Source organism: Schistocerca cancellata, chromosome 5 (assembly GCF_023864275.1).
Source record: "Schistocerca cancellata isolate TAMUIC-IGC-003103 chromosome 5, iqSchCanc2.1, whole genome shotgun sequence".
NCBI lineage: Eukaryota > Metazoa > Arthropoda > Insecta > Orthoptera > Acrididae > Schistocerca > Schistocerca cancellata.
Genome location: NC_064630.1, coordinates 519900968 through 519916350, shown reverse-complemented (window position 1 = coordinate 519916350; position 15383 = coordinate 519900968). Strand labels below are relative to the sequence as shown.

At 37.2% G+C, this 15383-nt stretch overlaps 1 protein-coding gene across 1 annotated transcript in view; it reads right to left on the bottom strand.

Annotated features, from left to right (window-relative positions):
• Positions 1-15383, bottom strand: part of LOC126188640 (dynein axonemal heavy chain 6) — a 1044937-nt gene that overhangs the window by 780777 nt on the left and 248777 nt on the right. The window contains exon 62 of the mRNA XM_049930241.1: positions 13913-14089. Coding sequence (XP_049786198.1) covers positions 13913-14089 — 177 coding nt within the window. The remainder of the gene's footprint in view (positions 1-13912; positions 14090-15383) is intronic.

Genomic DNA, 15383 nt, shown 5'->3' with positions numbered 1-15383 from the left:
CTGACGTTATAGTATATTGACGTGAGAATATGACAATATTCCATTGTGTTTTTCTTTGTAACAAACCATCTGTCTGCTGATCTCTTGTTAGCTGTGTAAAACCACCATGTCACACTCCCCCTTTTGTTACTACATACCTCCAGAGATTGTGGATCACATTGCTGCTCCAAAACATTTAAGTATGTCACTTGCCTTTACTGACTACTCTACAATGCCTCAGGAAGTATCTTATCAACCAATCCCTTTTTTTATTCAAGTTATGCCTCAAATATCTTTTCACCCCAAGTAGTCAGTGTTGAACTTTCACCCCCCATTTTTCAGCCAGTATAACAATGCAGTACATTGACACCAAGGACTATCAACAAAGAAATAAAGCAGGTGAATGTCACAAGGTTACAGACAGACAGACTTGAAAGAACTCAGAGCAGAAGAACAACATAATACATGCCACAGTTTCCAGTAAAAGTTAATTTGTTTGATCAGAGCATTAGAAGATTGAAAAACAAGACAGATGGGATTTCTGTGTACCTAGAGGTTGTGGAAAATTCTAAAGTGATGAATGGTTTGTGCCCCTCTTAACACCGTGTAAACACGGTGATGAAGAAGTTCAATATCAGGGATTATAGCTTTGCATCATTTTCATGCAGAGCTAACATGGAAAAAGGTGGAATTGCAACATACGCAAAAGCTAGATACAAATTCTAAAAAATTGATACAAATAATTTTTGTGTTGATCAGAACCTAGAAGCATGTGCCTGTGAATTATTACTGCAGAATGCTTCTCTTGTAAATGTAACAGTCTTTCAGCTATTTATGAGACATTTTGATGCATTATTGAAGTACCTGTCAGACAAGAAGAAATGGTTAATAGTTCGTGGAGATTTCAATGTTGATTTCTTAAAAGATACAAACAGAAAAAACGAACTAGAACTGTTATTTAGGTGCTTCAATATAATTTCAGTAGCCAGTTTTCCAACTCATTTATAGGAGATAGTAGCACACTGATTGATAATATTTTTATAGACAGTGCTCAGACCAAAACAATTAATGTGCACTCAACTATCTGATCATGATACAAAATTGATGGAAGGAAACAATATGGCACCTAATAATCCTGAGGTAGGTTCATACAAAGTAGTGAGGTTTATTAATGAGCACAGGATACAATGTAATTGTAGTAAGTTACAAGGAGTGTTATGGGATGAGTAATAAACAAAGATAAATGCTAATATTCAATTTATTCCATAGCAACTTTGTACCAATATCAGAAAGCCACTTTCTTAAAAAATAATCCACAAGATCCATTAAACAAACAAGTAAGCTGTGGATAGCTAAGGAAATTAAAATCTCATATAAGAGGAAGAGAGAAGTTTATATAAAGGCCAGAGTGAGTCAAGATCTTACATTACTTGCAAACTACATAAAATACTGTAGTATTTTAAGGAAAGTCATTAAAATGCCTGAAGTATATATGCCCTGACAAAAACGAATAATGCAGATCAAAACTACATGGTATATTACCAAATGGGAGACAGAATAGACAATCACAGTACAAGACACTGAAACAATTAAACTACATGACAATGAAGTCACTGATCATTCAAAAATTTCTAATTCTTTAAACAAACACTTTCAAAATGTAGCAGCAAAAATAGGATTAAATGGATCAGTTAAAGAGGCAAGAAAACACATTAAAAATGTCATTCCACAAGACTTTAGAAGTAGCACCAGCATCCTTCATTGAAGTTAATACACTCATAAAATTTTTAAAAAGCAAAACATTGTGTGGTGTTGACAGGATTTCAAACAGAATTCTGAAAAGTTGTTCCCCCTCACTAAGTAATGTCCTTAGTGATATATCATTGGCACAAACAATTTCTCCAGATGGGTTAAAATACACAATTGTTAAACTTCTTGAAAAGAAATTAACAATTATTTTCCAGTTTCCTTACTGGCATATTTTTCAAAAACATAATGTACTTAATAATGGCCTCACCATTAAGTGGAAACAATATACTTAGTATATCTCAGTTTGCATTCCAGAAGGCTTGCTTAACTAAGAATGCTATTTATGTATTCAATCATCAAATAGTACAAGTTTTAAATAATAAAATATCACCAGTTGGTATTTTTTGTGATCCTTCCAAGGTGTTTGATTATACAGATTATGTTACTCTTGAAATAAAATGTGGTGAAAATGATTTTGTGGTGAAGTTTTGGATGTTAACTGATGTTTAACACAAGAAAAACAGTGCTCAATATACCAAATCTTATTACTGATATTCTCAAAATAATAATAATAATAACAATAATAATAATAATAATTTTGATGTTACTACATCACCACATGGGATTTATGCAATGGATTCAGTAAGTTTCAGTGCTTCATGTTCACCTTACATTTTATTTTTCACACTTTATGTTTGGTAGCAAACTTACAGAGTCTGATTACATGCTATTGATATAAAATTTGGTACAAGACTGACTTATGGTGGTGTACAAATTGTCTCTATTTATATGATTTTAAAAATTACTGTCACTGTTGCATATTGAATTTTGCGTATTAACAATTAAATTTTTATGAATATAATTGAGGGAAACATTCCACGTGGGAAAAATATATCTAAAAAGAAAGATGATGAGACTTACCAAACAAAATCGCTGGCAGGTCGATAGACACACAAACAAACACAAACATACACACAAAATTCAAGCTTTCGCAACCAACGGTTGCCTCATCAGGAAAGAGGGAAGGAGAGGGAAAGACGAAAGCATTTGGGTTTTAAGGGAGCCCAAACTCTTTGCCTTTACAAATTTCTGCTTGTGTCTGTGTATATGCGGATGGATATGTATGTGTGTGCGAGTGTTTACTTGTCCTTTTTTCACCCTAAGGTAAGTCTTTCTGCTCCCGGGATTGGAATGACTCCCTCCCTTAAAACCCAAATCCTTTCGTCTTTCCGCCCGCATCTCGTGGTCGTGCGGTAGCGTTCTCGCTTCCCACGCCCGGGTTCCCGGGTTCGATTCCCGGCGGGGTCAGGGATTTTCTCTGCCTCGTGATGGCTGGGTGTTGTGTGCTGTCCTTAGGTTAGTTAGGTTTAAGTAGTTCTAAGTTCTAGGGGACTTATGACCCCAGCAGTTGAGTCCCATAGTGCTCAGACCCATTTGAACCCTTTCGTCTTTCCCTCTCCTTCCCTCTTTCCTGATGAGGCAACCGTTGGTTGCGAAAGCTTGAATTTTGTGTGTATGTTTGTGTTTGTTTGTGTGTCTATCGACCTGCCAGCGCTTTTGTTTGGTAAGTCTCATCATCTTTCTTTTTAGATAAAATTAAATTTTTACATATATCTTCCCAAATTACATAGAAAATCACGTGGAATAACAGTGAATAATTTCATACAAAGACAGGAAAGAACCTGTTTCTATTAAACCTATGAATTACATATTTTATCAATATATTTTGTTAATTTTCATATATTATTTTACTGACTTAAAGGAAAATTATCCTATAATTTTCTGGTGAACAGAGTGATTAGTTTTATTGAATGAAAGTTGTAGATTCAATTAATTAAATTTTGTACAAGTAAAAATTTACATTTCTATATGGTTGTAATTACATTTCTATTAACTAACACCAGTCAGAACATGAGCATGTTTGACTTTGAATGAAGAATCGTCGTGTCATATTTCTGTTAGAAGAACAAACATCTTCTGATTTAAAAAAAAATAAAAATAGATGTCTCTTGATGACTTGATGTATAGGAACTTTAATCATTAATTACACCTTAACTGAAGCAGCAGTTTTATTCCTACCATGAGCCTGTAGTTTGTGTTGTGTGTAAATTATGATGGTACATTAGTTTTTAATCCAATCTGTTTCCTCCATTTTATATACTGGTGAGGCCTGATGTAGACGATGTCGAAACAACAAAGTTGTTACACAAAGAATCTTTGGTGTATCCCAGTATTCGAATCCAGATGACCAGAAACATGTCTCCTGCATTCTATCTACTGGTGAGACACAATGTAGGCAATGTCAATGCAACAGTTTAAATTGGTGTAAATTACTAATGTTACATATATGCCCTCTTCAGGAGAGTGGAGATGAGACTGGAATAGGTCACAGAATCCCAAAAAGGGGTTGTCGTATTACATTCTTTAAAAACAAACTCAAGTTGTACAGAGCTGATGGCTTTACGCATAGCTGGTTTGAATCATGCTTAACAAAATGGATGTAAAAGATTGTGCTGAATAATTCAAACAGCGTTGGAAGGGTAGAAAACTTTTATGACTGAGGGGGGGGATATTACAAAGGGAATCCCAGAGGGTTCTATTTCAGGTCCACTACTATTCCTTATATATGTGAATGGCCTTCCACGTGAGATGCAACAAGCAGAACTGGCATTTTTTGCAGACAATACTAGTGCAATAATTAATAGCATTAGAGACAAAGCAAGGGAAGAGATGATTAATCGCATTTTCCAAAGAACTATAAAGTGGTTCTCATAAAATTTACGCTACCTAAATTTTTAAGAAACAAACTACAGGTTGGTCCAAAAGTTCGGAAACACCCTGATAAAATCCAAATGGAGTAGCAAACATGGAAACAGAGTCCCTGCACACGAGGAATGGGAAGGGGGAAACTTTATAGGCTATGCCACCAACATGGCGGCCATCTTGAAAGCCGCCATCTTGGATTCAACTCCAAAATTTCAAATGGGAATGTGGTCATGTGACATATCAAACAGATAGAGAATTTCACCAGAAAAACAATGCCATTGTTATTTTAAACATAGCTTTATTCATTCTCGTGTTATAGCCAATTACTTGCGGCAGCAGTGGGACGATTTGGCAGCATTAGTATTATGTACTGAGAAGTCATAAAATGGAGTCTGAAACGGAGCAAAGTGACTATCCCACGCCTGATATGTTACTTGTGTTTGACTGTTAGGTATCATTTACTCATGCTAACATTTTAATCATTGTTTCCTTATTTACAGGTTACAAAATGTCCTTAACACATGAAGAACGCATTGAAATAATCTTGATATCAGGAGAAAGAAGCACACGGGTCATTGCTGAGGATTTCTACAGTTGTCACCCAACCAGGCAGCCCATTACTCACAGTACAGTTGCCAAGCTTTTGGCCAAATTCCGAGCAACAGGTTCTGTCGCAGATGAACCTAAGGCTGGAAGACCAAAATCCGCCACCGATGAAGCAACAACGGTGAGCGTGTTGGCATCATTTAGCAAGAGTCCGCAACGGAGTACTCGTCGCCTGTCATAAGAATGTGGGGTTAGCCATATGTCCATACTGCAAATTTAATCATAGCACAAATAGCACCCATACAAAATTCAGCTGCTCCAACACCTGAACGAGGACGACCCAGAGCGTCGGGCACAGTTCGCAGAATAGGTGACACAGCAGCTGCAGATAAACCCACGTTTCCCCTATCAGGTGCTGTTCAGTGATGAAGCCAATTTCTTTATCAATGGTGAAGTGAACAAGCAGAATCACAGATACTGGTTCGACACAAATCCGCACTGGATTGATGCTTACAAAACAGTCAACTCACAAAAAGTGATGGTCTGGTGTGGTGTGTGGGGTACCAAAGTCGTTGGACCATTTTTATTGATGGTACGTTAACAGCCAACGGTTATCTGAGGTTATTGGATTAAGAAATGTGTCCGTCATTGTTAACGGAGGACGGAACATTTCCTGAATTCTTCCAACATGATGGAGCCCCACCACATTATGGGCACAATGTGCGAGCATGCCTGGATGTGCAGTTCCCTCAAAAGTGGATTGGTCATAGGGGTGCTGTGGAGTGGCCATCACGTTCACCAGATTTGACTCCTTTGGATTTTTATCTTTGGGGTCATGTCAAAGCACTGGTTTATTCTGTGGAAATACGGGATTTGCATCATCTAAAGCAGCGCATTGTTGATGTGTGTGGTCAAATTCAGTCAGATGTGTTGGTCAAAGTTCATCAGGACTGGGTTTGGAGGATAGCATTAACAATCCAATATAATGGACAACATATCGAGCCATTCCTATGACTGTTGGTGGTTTCTCAGAACTGTGTAACATCAGCATAATGTCTCTTTGGCACATAACACATGCTGCCGAGCATCCCACCTCTGCCACATGTAACTGGCTATAACCCGAGAATGAATAAAGCTATGTTTAAAATAACAACGGCATTGTTTTTCCAATGAAATTCTCTATCTGTTTGATATGTCACATGACCACATTCCCATTTGAAATTTTGGAGTTGAATCCAAGATGGTGGCTTTCAAAATGGCCGCCATGTTGGTGGCATAGCCTATAAAGTTTCCCCCTTCCCGTTCCTCGTATGTGGGGATTCTGTTTCCTTGTTTGCTACTCCATTTGAATTTTATGAGGGTGTTTCCAGACTTTTGGACCACCCTGTATATTCAGTCCTGTTCAACAAACAGTCATACCAACACCTGATGTAGGAGATAGGGATATTGACTGTGCTGTCACAATAAATATGAGTTGCTCAGTTCCTAAATGTCCTTTATCCAATCAGCATAAATTTTGGTAATTAGTGAAAAACATATTTAACGATTCCTGTTGTATGTATAAACTTGAAATTTTTTCTCCATGTTTCTTAGTTATCTATTTTGTTATTAAAAAATCATAAAAATAACTTATTTCAAAATTTTGTTACAAATAAAAAGCTGTTGTATAAGGGACATTTTGGAACCAAAATATGGAGAAGAGACATTTTGGAAATAAAACTTTGGATAAGAGACAGTTTGAAAAAGAAAATAGGTGAAAAATTATAAAAAGTGTTTGTTTAGTAAATGCATATAATTTAATTTTTGTGGAAACAATGTCTGTATGTATTTTTAAAACAACTGAAATAATTTCTGGTTAAGTTAGGGAAGTAGATAAAAACATACATTTACCAGAAAATTATTAAAAAATAAAATTACATTAAGCCTACACACATCACAGAAAACATTTTAAGTGCCTTAACGTTATTCATTGACTTATTTAAATCTGGATTTGTCCTATTAACTGCTGTGAAGTAATTAAAAGCCATTTTCATTGTCCATGTGTCCACTGGCATTTTCATCTTCAGATTCTTCTTCAGGTCTATTCTGTATTGGGTGGAATATAATATTTTTGTAGAAGGCCACATCTTCATTTTGAGCCCAATTTTCCTCAAAGTGAAGAGTCAGAAGCTTGTTGACATCTTTCACTTTCAGTTCTTTTACTGTTACTCCAGGTAGTACTAATGGTAGTTCGAAGTTTTGAACTTTAAATCAAGGTGTGAGTACTTTTTCCACCTTTCCGAGATTGGTGTTACACTAAGGTTCACTTGCAACAAGTACTTCACAGGTTGGCTCAATGCCTAGTGGTATAATAAATCTTTTAGCAGTTGAAAATTTAAAGTGCCAATTTCCAGGCTTATTTTGGTAATTTTCACATACCTTCCTCCAGTCAAAAATATTAAAGTCTCAGTCATACTGAAAACAGTTCCACATTCCTTAAAGATTTAAATGTATTTCTCAGGCTTAATAATAGTATCATAACTTTCAATTTCCCTCTCAATTCTGGGAAATACACAATTAGGCGGCATATAAGAATGACGTGGTACAGGGAATACTAAAACAATGTCTTTAATATTTGGCGGCACTTTATTTACCAACTAGTATTGAAGCATAATCATCATTGAACTGTTCCGGTTTTATCCTCCACAACCATGGGAAAAAGCCTTACAGTGGTCACTCCTTCCAAGCAAGTACTTTTTAGCCTTGCTGATGCAATTTCATTTGAACCTTTTTTTAAGTCTGATTGTGTTCAGTGATATACAAAAACACGGTATTTTGTCTGCTTATCTTTAGATGTACCTTGGCAGATACTAAAGTTAAATAGATAACACTGTTGACTATAGTAAGCTGTCTGATCAGGGATTTAGGGTAAAACCAAGTTCTTTTGGCAGTCAAAGGATAGGGTAATTTCATTTTAATTTTCAGTTTTCAGGATATTAAAGAATGTTTCTGCCCTCTTTTTGTGGAGATTGAAATCAATTTCAACCTATTTGTCCCTGCTGTCTAATTTCAACAGAAACTGGATGCATTTGGAGCAATTGTCCACAGCAGGAGAGCCAGCGCTTAAGTTATAATCTTTGACAAATATTTCATAAAAATATGAATATGGAATTTGAGGATCATTTTCTACTCTTTAATTGTAAGCCTTCTGAAACTTACTTATTCAAAGATGTCTCAAAAAATACTGTCCTGTAATTCTGGTGTTTTTGCAATAATGTTTTTTAAGTGGGCAGAATGACTTTACAGAATGCCTTTAAGCCTCAAACAGCTTAGACTTATTGTCTCCTCCTCTATTCTCAACAGCTAGATTTCTGGAGTGGAAATATCTCTTACAAACTCACTGATTTCTTTTCTCACTAACGCCAAGTATGCCACAAAAGGATTTCTTACATAAACAAACCAAAGAAGCATTTCCAGATTTGGTATGTGAGATTAGACAGTGATTCCAATTTTCAGTGATTTGTTTCCATTCATCTTCATTAGTTCTCCTCTCTTTAGGTCTTTCACTCACGGTATATTTAAGTACATAGTTATCTTGGTACATTTTATTCTTAGAAGAATAAAAACCTCCATGAAACTTATAAAGATCTTGCATTGTAAGCTGATTACACTTAAAAACTATATCAGAATGAAGGCACTGCGGTAGTCGTGGCAAAGCCTTTGATGTGTAGCTTTAAAACAAGCTGCTCACTTTAAACACAGAAGAACACTTAAAAACAGCCTAATTTCAATTATTGGGAAGAATTTTGACAGTAAAAACTAGCAAAACCACCAGGGTGAACACACAAAACAAGCATCAACTTCACAATGAACAAAAACATAACCTATTGTCAACAGTAAACAAAACTTAGCTTCAACTGACCATCAGTTCTACCACAACACGTTTCACTGGAAAAATACCCTACATAATAATATTAAATTACCCTATTCCTTAAAATGGTTGGTAGCTGCACTGTGTGTAAGAGCCAAATTTCGAAAGAAAAAAAAAGAAAAAAGAAAAAACAAATGACAAGGTTTGATTTTTGTATGAATGTAGAACTTTTTTCTTGCATTTGAGATTTTTATACCAGTTATAATATTCTATTTACAGCTGGTTTCAGTCTATAGTTCTCAGCTGGGCTACGTCAAAATAATACGTGCATATGGCATTAAAGTTAGTGAACAAGCAATTTACATCTGTCTCATTGAACATTTTATCCATGGTTTTCATGTTAGTAAATAACAGAAGTTTAATTTTGTCATCACTAAGGTTCCTGCATGTACATATTTTAATAGGTAGCCTTTTCTCTGAACATAATTCTATTGTTGACAACAGGGTCTCATGATCGCTGTAGCCCATATATTATAAACTAGTATTGTACTGAGAGATGGTTTACTGAACAAAATTATGATCTAATGTTGTTTTAGTGTCCCCAGAGATTTTTGTTGATATGTCCACTGTGCTGATTAAATTTAAACTCTTTGTCATCCACAGTAATTCATTACCAGTAATCTCAGGGTTTCAGAAAATCAATTAAAATCACCATATATGGTATTCTTTTTTGTTGATTCTAAGATGCATAGCACTCTTTAAAGTTTAAACAAGAAATTCTTGTAGTCTCCACCAGGGGAACTGTATACAGTTTAAATAACAAAGTGTATGTTAATAAGCTCAATAGGTAGTATTTTCCATTGTCAATCAGGAGGATTTTGGACTGCCATGTAGTTTAAATTCTGCTTTGTAAAACTAGCTCTCCCTGCATATTTTAAATTGAGACCATAGAATTTATTCCAATGCCCATGAGTTTAATTAATCATGTCAGTTTCTTTTTTTATTTTTATTTGTTTTAAAAAAGAAAAGAAAAATGAAAATAAATGTGAGATTGTGATGAATCATTAACAATTGTTTTCCACTTCTTGGATGTGTCCAACACTTTCTATAGGTTGTGGACAGAGTTCACTTCCTTATTCCAATACACATAATTTGCACTTCTAATTCTTTCTCAGTTGTGCAAGGGTATATACCCAGGTGGCAATTGCTATGTTGGTTTGTGTACCTGTACTCTTTATTTAACATTTAAGAAATTCTAAGTAATTATTTTTGTAAAACAGTGAAAATAAATAAGTGTGAGTTACAGAATATTCAGATGTCCATGAGTTCAATTTACTATTTCTGTCAGGAGAGTGAGAAAGAGAGAGAGAGAGAGAAAACAAATTTGAGTGCAAGAAAGTCCACTTCCAGTGTAGAGCACAGTTTTTGCACCCACTTTCTCAATGGCTAATTACCACAAATGACAATTATTGTTTTTAAGTTGTTATGATTGAGAATCAACATAGTGCTGCATCCATGGCTATAAGAATACATATTTATGTCACTCATGTTGCTCGCAAATCTTCTCTGTGACTGGGTGATATAACAGGTATTTCTTCTTTCTTCTTCAGATTTTGAGGGACCTTTTTACTGCTGTTTATGTTGCTTTATTTTTCAGAAAGTCAGCAGCTGTAACATGACAGGCACAGTGCAGCATAAATCCAGATGCAGGTAGGCACAGTCCACAAGGAGATGGCCTCTTTGTGTGTGGCTGGGTTTTGGCCTGCATCAACCTGTTCTTTGAGCTCACAGAGGTAATGCGTTGTGTCTGTGGCACACCAGTCACTCCCAAAACTGTTAAACATTTTTAATGCAATAGATCTAAGGACTTCTAAAATTTCTTCACATGCTTGTGGATTCAGAAAAGTTTTCTATAGTGAATTTTTTCACACTCTAACTCTGAAATCCAAGACAGTAAATTCTTGTACGAGTTTGCAGAACCATAATATTTATATACAGTGAGTTTATAATGCTTATGATGATTTTCATGGAACATCACAAATGAAGAGAACTTTTAAATTAGTTTTGCAAACTTTCATATTTATAGCTCAAATGCTGAACTGTGAAGAATCTGTTGTTTCACTCACTAGGAAAATTCTGGTAAATGTAAATAATTTAGGAGTAAAGGATACAACTCACCTAATAGCAGAGGTGTTGAGTCATTGGCAAGCACACAAAAAAGACAAGAAAACTTTGTTTGCTTTCGGAAATATATCCTTTCTTGAGCTGGAGTACAAATACACACACCTGCACACACGCAGGCACAAACCTGCACCCCCACTTGGTGCCAGCTGGATACACAATGCAGGGATTACAGTTTGGCAGGTGGACTGAAGGGTCCGGGTTGTGTAAGGTGAGGTGTGTAGAGGGAAAGAGAGGTGGGCAGCAGAAAGAGGTGTCGGGGGTAAGTAGCTATTAGCTTCGAGAGGGAAATAGACTGTTTTCTGGTTAGGAATGTGGAAGGGATGTGTGGCAGGTGCATGGGCTAGACATGTGATGCACAAGTGCCAGAGCAGGGGGGGGGGGGGGGGGGGAGCGCAGTACAAAAGTGACATAAATTGGGAAGGGCTGATAGGACAGAGAACGGAGAAAGTTTTGGATGGAGAGTGTGGCAACTGTGTGTTAATGGAGACTGAGCCCAGAAGGGTTACGCAAGTGAAGGAGCTTTTGTAAGGATAACTGCAGTCTGCATATTTCAGAAAAGTAGAGGGTAGGATTGCAATAGTTCATCCTCTGGAGCAGCCATTGAAATCAAGCATTCTGTGCTTAGCTGTGTGTTATGACAATGGGTGATAAACTCTGTTCTTACCCACAGATTGGCAGCAGCTGTTCAGTCTCTTTTTGTCATACCAACACCACATGCTGTGCAGTGATTGCAAAAGAGTTGGTATAGGAGAAGTCTGCTTTCACAATCAGCCCTGCCACTGATGAGCCTGCAGCATAAATGGAGCAGGAAGTGCTGGGTCGGCATATTGGGAAAGCCTTGAACCTTGCAAGAGGTTGGGAATGGAGGATTTATTTCTGAAAGCTAGCAAGGTTTCCTTCCTTTTTGTGTGTGCCTGTTGATGACTCAATGCTTCTGTTATTTGGTGAGTGGTCCTTACTTCTAAACTATTTACATTAAAATTTTTAAAAAATCATGTAGTAAACCACAACCACAGTGTACTGATCACATTTTCATTTTTCCAGCCTTTTCTGTTTGCAGTTCAATTAATTTTCAGGAAGCAGGGCAAAAGTTCTTGTGCAATGGGAGAGTTGTATAGTTCCCTCATAGACACACAATGATGCCAACAAACTTTAAAATTAACCACACATTTTTAGTATGGCCATTATTATTAATTAACATTATTATTCCAGAATGAGATTTTCACTCAGCAGTGGAGTGTGTGCTGATATGAAACTTCCTGGTGAATGAAAACTGTGTGCCAGACTGAGACTAAAACTCAAGACCTCTGTGGGTAAGTGCTCTAGCAAATGAGCTGCTCACGCATGACTCACAACTTGTCCTCACATTTTCACTTCTGTCACAACTTCATCTCTTACCCTACAGAGTGAATATCTCATTCTGGAAACATTCCCCAAGCTGTGGCTAAGCCATGTCTCCACACCATCCATTCTTCCATGTTCTTGCAAGTTTCAAAGGAGAGCTTCATTGAAGTTTGGAAGGAAGAGATGATATACTGTCGGAAGTAAAGCTGTGAGGATGGGTCCTGAGTCATTCTTGGGTAGTTCAGTTGGTAGACACTTGCACAGGAAGGGCAAAGGTCCTGAGTTCATGTCTCAGTCTGGCACACAATTTTAATCTGCCAGAAGTTTCATAACATTACTATTATTTATTTTATGTCCAAAGATACATTTTTTCTGGATTCACATATTTTATACCTGATCCCTATGAAATCCCCAAACCACCTTCCCTACCCTCTGGCTCCTACCCCTGTAACCGCCCCCGGTGTAAAACCTGCCCCATGCACCCTCCCACCACCACCTATTCCAGTCCTGTAACCCGGAAGGTGTACACGATCAAAGGCAGAGCCACGTGTGAAAGCACCCACGTGATTTACAAACTGACCTGCCTACACTGTGAAGCGTTCTATGTGGGAATGACCAGCAACAAACTGTCCATTCGCATGAATGGACACAGGCAGACAGTGTTTGTTGGGAATGAGGATCACCCTGTGGCTAAACATGCCTTGGTGCATGGCCAGCACATCTTGGCACAGTGTTACACCATCCGGGTTATCTGGATACTTCCCACTAACACCAACCTGTCAGAACTCCGGAGATGGGAACTTGCCCTTCAGCATATCCTCTCTTCTCGCTATCCGCCAGGCCTCAATCTCCGCTAATTTCTAATTTCAATCTGCCGCCGCTCATACCTCACCTGTCTTTCAACATCATCTTTGCCTCTGTACTTCCGTCCCGACTGACATCTCTGCCCAAACTCTTTGCCTTTACAAATGTCTGCTTGTGTCTGTGTATGTGTGGATGGATATGTGTGTGTGTGCGAGTGTATACCTGTCCTTTTTTCCCCCTAAGGTAAGTCTTTCCGCTCCCGGGATTGGAATGACTCCTTACCCTCTCCCTTAAAATCCATATCCTTTTGTCTTTCCTTCTCCTTCCCTCTTTCCTGACGAGGCAACCGTTGGTTGCGAAAGCTAGAATTTTGTGTGTATGTTTGTGTTAGTTTGTGTGTCTGTCGACCTGCCAGCACTTTCATTTGGTAAGTCACATCATCTTTGTTTTTAGGTATAAAATATAAGATAAAGTATAGAGGCAGACTACAGGTTCTTTTCATATGCAAGTATTCTTGACTTTGTAAAATAAGTGAACAATATTCAATGAAATTTCATATTTAAAATCAAAAAAATTATTGTAAACTCAGATATATGTTGCAATCCATTTGTGTTTTTTCAAAACTCTAAAAAGGAAAACATTCTTAACTACTTTTGGCTTAATAAACAACAGTAAAAATCAGAAGCAAACCTGTCCAAGAGCTACTCTCTCTCCTTCTGGTGATATCATTGCTACAATGTCAGTAGTCATTACTGTTGCGGCTGTTTCACCAGATTCTCCCTCCTTCTCATGCACACCAAATTCCAGTTTTGCAATAGCATCAAAACATTTTCTTAAATGTGGCTGTACTGCAAATGGGTTTCTCGTCTGTCAAACAATTCTATGTATAAGACTTACTGTACAAGGAAAGTTCAGAAATCACTATTATAAAATGTAAATTAAAAACTAAACAATAGTAAGACAAATTTATTTTAAGCTCCCTGATCTACATACACTAAGCTATAAGAAATGTAAAAGGAATTCAGACTGTAAAACAACTGTGGATGACAATGTATTAAGTCTGGTAATATAGGTGATGTAAAAATTAAGAAATTTGTTTATTTTGCTTATTTCCAGTTACTAATTAACTATAGAATTACTCAATAGGGACCTCCATGCAGCACAAGAGTTACAAAAATTGTGCTATGGTATTCCCTGCCCTGTTTAGAATGGGACTGATGCAGAAGCTAACATCGTAGGAAGAGAGTAGACAATAATACGGGCAATATTCTCAGGGACCAATACATTCAGTGTGTAATGGCTGCCACATTAAAGCGAAATTCTTATTAGTTTATAATACAGCAGATATTGCAGTTACATGAATGCCAGCACATCTATAACTTACACTGTAGGAAACATTGCAACCAGGTACAAGTTTTGTTTGAATGGATTTTATTGTACCATTACCAGTTTTGGGTCTGAGCCCATCATCAGGTGGTAGCATTGATTTCTTTGCAAGTTTTACATCTGTGTCTTCCTGAAAAGTTCTCCTTTATATAATACATAGATTTTCTTTTGCAATCCATACTGATCAATGAACTGAACTAAATACAAGATGGTGGATATCTGCCATCACTAGTTCTTTTCCCCTTCTCTACTTCTCTCCTCCCCTTTAACCCAAACCTCTTGGATCACCTAGTAGCCCTACCCTGTTCCTGTTCACAAATCCCTTCACACTCCCACAAGCTGCACTACATCTTCCCCCACACCATCCTGATGTTCCCTCTCCTCCTCACTGCATGCCTCCTCCTTACCTCACTGTCTAATTGCTCCTCCCACCATTTGCAGTTACTACTCAGACCAGCCTCAGTAGTCAGAGACTGTGGTCATTTATGTGTGAGTTGTGCATCTGTGATTGTGTTTGTGTGTGTGTGTTTTCTTCTTCAGAAGAAGGCCTTTCAGTTGAAAGCTGAAACGTATAGCAGTTTTTTTTGTTGTCGCTGCCTGCAATTCGGCATCTCCTCTATATGGTGAGTAGCAATCTATCCTTTCCATAGTATTGTTGTTATCCATTCCAGAATTTCCGTTGTTTGAGGATGTACTACCCTCTTCATAGTAAAAGATGAACTGGAGGATGTAAATGTAACAGAAACAATGGAAATATTACTGACTTTATACCTAA